At 43.7% G+C, this 5,630-nt stretch overlaps 1 protein-coding gene across 2 annotated transcripts; it reads left to right on the forward strand.

The window, feature by feature from the left end:
- Positions 1–210: 210 nt before the first annotated feature.
- Positions 211–5,084, forward strand: LOC119314573 (F-box protein PP2-B11-like). 2 transcript variants are annotated; one of them, XM_037589274.1, is made up of 3 exons: positions 211–506; positions 604–722; positions 4,805–5,084. In XM_037589274.1, the coding sequence occupies exons 1-3, from the start codon at positions 264–266 to the stop codon at positions 4,821–4,823; spliced, it is 381 nt and encodes a 126-aa protein (XP_037445171.1). In that variant the 5' UTR covers positions 211–263; the 3' UTR covers positions 4,824–5,084. The 2 variants fall into 2 exon arrangements, with proteins under 2 accessions (XP_037445171.1, XP_037445170.1); XM_037589273.1 differs by lacking the exon at positions 4,805–5,084 and having other exon boundaries at positions 604–2,321.
- The last annotated feature ends 546 nt before the right edge of the window (positions 5,085–5,630 follow it).

Here is a 5,630-nt window from a genome sequence, read left to right on the forward strand (position 1 = left end):
CTTGCCGAGAGGGGAAACTTACACGGTGAAAATGGTCAAATGGTCAAGCCGTAGTCCACGTCAACCAAACACGGCTCGGAAGCGTGCATGGTCACCGTCTCCGTTCACTTTGCTTCGTCGCTAAAGCCTCCGGCCGCGCTCCTTGTGCACAACACCCTAAAGAATCCGATCCCCATCCCCAGACCGCCAAACCAGTTGCAGCTCTCCTCCTCCTACCCCGGCGAATCTCGACGCCGACGCCGACGGACGGGGGATCGGATCCCATGGAGGAGGCCTGCGAGATCGCGCGCCTGCCGGAGGAGCTCCTCTCGGCGGCGCTGGCCCGCACGTCCCCGCGCAACGCCTTCCGCGCCGCGGCCGGCTCCGACGACGTCTGGGCCAGCTTCCTGCCCCCCGGCGGCCTCCCGCCGCTCGCCGACGGGGAGCTGGCCCCCGCCCCGCCCTCGTCCAAGAAGGAGCTCTTCCTCCGCCTCTCCGCCGGCGTCCTCCTCCAGGACAGGCTCGTGGTACGTAGGAGTACCTGTACGCTGCCCCCTGCCTAGCTCCTCGGCCCATCTCTGATGAGTTTTGATGGTGGTGCGCGTGCGTGGGCGCAATCTGAAGAGCATGTGGCTGGACAGGGAGGCCGGCAGCAAGTGCTACGTGCTGTCCGCCTGGGACGTGGAGGCCATCTGGTCGGGGGACTCCGATTACCCGAGACGGGTCCCATGCGAGGACTCTAGGTTGGTTCATTCGCTCCTCCATCTCCATGCACAATACTGCTACTACTCCTACTTGAAATCACTTTTTGGTAATTAATCTAGAAACTGTTTCAAAGAGACTAAATAGAGATCAATTTCATTTCGAGATTATTAGGATGATGTTGCGCATGCTAACTTCTTGTTGCTTCACACATAAACCAACTTGGAGATTGTAATTAATTTAGAGGTTAAATTCGCGCAATCTTCAACGGTGTAAGTGGTAGGATGGATCAGATCAAACTACCCTGTGGATCAAAACCCAGAATGGGGATTTCAACTTGGTTCCTCACAAGCAAATGTTGGAATAATACTTGGATGGAGCTGGAGCTGGAGCTGGGCGAGTTCTTCAACGAGGCCTCGGGGTGTGCGTTCGGTTTTTTCGGTTTGATTCGGTTCGGTTTATACGGTTTTTGGTTTATACGGTTTTTATACTTCGGTTTATACGGTTTTATACATAGATACGGTTCGGTTTCGGTAATAACCATTTAATTTCAGTTCGGTTTCGGTAATAACCAAAATAACCAAAGTTGACGCGAATTTTTGAACAATGCATAATTATTTTATCACATGATTCAATTTGTGTATGTAGGTTAGTTTTTTCTTTTGAGAACTATGTACATAAATTAAATCATTAGATGTCATACATGATTTGGTGGGGCATATATGTATCATGTATTTACGACGTGCACCAGATCGAGGCATATGATTGCTGAGGCGCTGAGCCGTTGATAGAGATGTATGCAGGTACTAGGAAAATTTGAGGATAAGACAGGGAAAGAGCACCCCGTGCACTACGCTAGCCTCCAGGTTTTTGTACGTGAAAAAATGCCATGAAATACCATAGCGCTAGCCTGTAGCCTCCAGGCTCCTGGTCCAAGCGCAGCACCAGCCACCAGGCCACCAACCCCAGCGCGTGCGTTGGGCAGCCAAGGGCCCAGGCGGCCAGGCCCAAGCGCCAGGCGCTAGCCACCAACTTGGGCGCCAGCCGCGCCACGCAATAGTCCCACCTCGCGGAGCGAGCAGGATTGAGATGGGTGGATGGCTATAAAAGGAGGGGCGACGGGAGGGATCTAGATCAACTCAGGGCTTTGGTTCTTTAACACACAGCGAAGAGTTTCGGTTTAATTCGGTTTAACTGAAAACCGTCGGTTTTTAACCGAAAAAACCGAAGGTTATATGGTTTTCGAAATTGAAAACTGAAACTGAAACTGAAACCTGAAAAAAACCGAAATTCAGTTCGGTTTGGTTTTTTTTGGTTCGGTTTTTGGTTTTCGGTTCGGTTTTGCACAGGCTGAAACGAGGGGGGTGACGACGGCGAGGTGTCCTTCACCATGAATGAGACCAACGGATGGATCTGGGAGCGTGGCCTCATCGTGCAGGGCATCGAGTTCAGATGTAAGAAACCAGGCTGAGTGAGGAGCCCCTAGGAGTCAACTCGCCCGGGTCAATGTAAGTGAATAATAAGGAAAGTATATCTTCTGTAATGTGTGTTTTTGAACGCCTCTCCTTTCGCTGCTAAAGCATATATATCTGTACATACTATGCTACCTAGATGGCTGATGAAGTGATGAGGGTTTGCTAGATGACTCATGCCGTCGTAGGCCTTGGTTAAGCAGATTTACATCATCTGGTTAATAATATGGCTGCATGCATCGATTGATGCAGAGGCCGGAGGTCAACCTCCTTTACAAAAGCAAAAAAGAATCATTTGGTTATGTGAGATGCTTGTGCCTCTCACATCTGGATGCCTTTTACTGAGAATATACACAAAAGGGTTGCGTACCTATAAGGACAGATAGATTACATGTTCGACAGTTCATGCACTGCTTTTCTGGAATAGACAAGGAACGAAAAGGTCAGAATTTTACTAGGAAAGCCGATAATTCAATTCAGAACGGGGCTCATCTACACCCGACAGTAAAATCGCAATAAATAGTAAAAAATTAAAAAAAATCTGAAACTAGTTTGCACGCAAGATGCTTGAGTGTGCCTGGTGGGTAAAAAAGCTCATGTGAAAATGACATTCAAGGAGCTAGTGCCACAAATGACGAAATCGACTAAGAACAGTGTGTTTTTCAAACTTTTTCACATTTTTTTGAAATTTGTCCTTTTTGCCACGAATATCCAAACTTCACCAAATATGGCACGATTCAACCATCTTGCACAACAATATATTTCAGAAGTTCTTAAAATTTCCTGCCATTCCAAATGATTTTACTGTTCACCCCGTGACTAACTGGACCTGGGTGCTAGGAAAGGCAGAAAAGCTTCTTCTACGCACGGCGTTCACTTGTATGCATATCCACACCACTTATATGCATCTGGAATTCTGGATCATGAATCGGCATTTAAGATGCCATGTATAGCAAATATGCTGTTGAAACACTAGCAGTATACTGGCAGTATTCCACCCCTGCAGACGGTCGTATTGGCACACCTCCGGTACTGGATTCCTAGATGGAACCACCACGCGAATGACCGTTCAGGTACTAGTTACACTAGTCCAGGTTGCATGTTGTACCAAGAACTGATATAAAATCCGTTCCGATTTGAAGTTCAAAAAAACTTAGTAACCACCGTCGGATAGCCACACTCAACCGCCCAACAAGGACTGCTTTTGTTTTTCCAGACGGCTTCTACTTACTGCGTCAATTCCAAATTCCCAAATATGTACAACGTCTTTTTCCACGTGTTTTATGTGTGTTCATCATTCTCTTTTGTTTTAGCGCCAAGCGGGTGATCATAAGAACTAAACAAACAGGAAAATCATGACGGGATAGTCACCATGTTGCCACGAACTTACCAATGTCAGGCATAAAGCAATTAGCAAAAGGAAACACATGACTAAATATGGGTATTTAAAAAAATTGAGGAGAAAATATGGGTTTTAATAGTTCGAAGCTGCCAACTCTTACAGTTTTGATGAAAAACATTGGCATCGACTGGTGGCATGGGCTAGCATTTCGATTGAAGCCCAGTTATCAAAGGGAAAAATGTTCAAAAACAGCCGGATGATTTTGGGGCTTCGTCAGCCGCGTCAGGCGCCGTGCGATCGCACGCCATTGTGTGGTGTGGAGCCTCTGTTCTCCACGTGACGTCTATAGTGACGCCTGAAGCTATGATTGTTAACAGATTCTTTTTATTTGGAGGTAATATCACGGGGAGTCATAGAACTTGCACTCGATGTTCAGTTTGGTGCTAGAACTTTGAAAATACGAAATTGCAGTCACTCAACTTAACTCAAGTGTGCACATATGGTCACAAAATACGTATATTGATGTATCGGTGTGTATGACCCCACCTATCATTGATTGGAGGTGCTTGACCGAGAGTTTTTTGCACAAAACACCCTTGCAATTTTCTATTCATGGAAAAAGTCGACCACCACGATGTATTTTTGCTCAAAACCACTTCATAGTTTTTTATTTGTAGGAACGTCAAACACTGTATTACGAAAATTAACGCGAAAAATAGGGCGCACAAGGTCTGGAATGCACTACCGGGGATTACCACACTAGCAAGTCTAAACACTACACCAATCACATTCACATGCCTGCTAAAAGTCTATATGTGCTGGTACATGTCCCACCTGTTATTATAGAATGGAAATTAACATAATCAAAATTCATATAAATAAGTGTAGCTATCAAGTCTCCAACTCACGACCAGAGGCTAGCACAAAAGAAACCCTGGCCACAACAACATGCACCTGTATATGTCGATAATTGATAGCTAGCGAGATATGAATTTAAATTCCTTTTTTAGCGAAGGATATGAATTTAATAAGACAAAGGCACCCGTGCAGCCCATTTTGCACCTGTTCGATATTTTAGAAATTTGAGATGTAAATTATAATTTCAGTAATAAACATAATCTTTAAATATTTGTGTGTTATAAAAATTGTACATACAAATGAATAACCTACTTTCAAAAAACATTATATATAATTTAAAACTATTCTATATTTATATTAATATTTATGAATATGCGCACTAACTTGGGCTATATGGAACTGCAGAAATGATATGATATTTAACAGAAAAAAAATTATAAACTTTTTGCAGGTTATTTACAGAGCTATAGCATGGATCCGTACGTGGTCGTTAATCATTACTCACTCATACAGACTCTAGGGAGCTTTTGGTTACTGGATGCAACAGATGAAAGACGGTGGCACGGGATATCTATAATCGGTTTGGATGAAGGTCCAATAATAGGATAGGTGTTTAGTCATCGTGTCCTGTTTTTCGCTGGTTGTGGCTTTGTTTATCTTCATTCATTTTTATGCTCCTCTTGCAAGCTGTAATGGACTAGGCACTTTGTTCTGTTTGGATTTTTTAATAAAATGGCCGCATGGATCATTCAGATTCAGAGGCCGGGGATTATCCTCCTTTTCAAAAAAGAAGAAATTGGGCGTAATGGCTATATAATATAATCTAAACATATGTGACAGTTTACCATGATTGTTAGGTCACTCATTATGTGTACCTATGTTCATATTTGCGTGTCATACATGCTTTAAGAGATGCTAGCTAGTGAATCTATGAAAATACAGAAATATAGAAGTTTTCTTCATAAGAAACCTCTTCCAAACACTTCCATTAGCACTTGTATATTTCAGTGTCTATTTAATCCAAAAATATAGAAATAATTCCAAGTAAATATATGTTAAGAGCTTGTCGCAACTAGCAAACCTAGTAGCCATTGGGGGCACAAGTGAATTATTAATTTGTTTTAAATCATTGAGGACACAAGGGAGTTCTTAATTTGATTTGAAGTGTTGCTTGAGTGAAGCTAGGGGTGTTGCTTCAACAGATTGATTAAGATATATTGGAAAACTTGTCTGCTAACTCAAACCCGTGCATTTGGGGCCCAACAATTTGGATTCCA

Source organism: Triticum dicoccoides, chromosome 6A, assembly GCF_002162155.2.
Source record: "Triticum dicoccoides isolate Atlit2015 ecotype Zavitan chromosome 6A, WEW_v2.0, whole genome shotgun sequence".
Classification (NCBI taxonomy): domain Eukaryota; kingdom Viridiplantae; phylum Streptophyta; class Magnoliopsida; order Poales; family Poaceae; genus Triticum; species Triticum dicoccoides.

Coding starts and splice junctions, on each gene's coding strand:
- LOC119314573 (XM_037589273.1), top strand. CDS start 264: ATGGAGGAGGCCTGCGAGATCGCGCGCCTGCCGGAGGAGCTCCTCTCG. Junction 507..603: donor TCCTCCAGGACAGGCTCGTG/GTACGTAGGAGT, acceptor CGCAATCTGAAG/AGCATGTGGCTGGACAGGGA.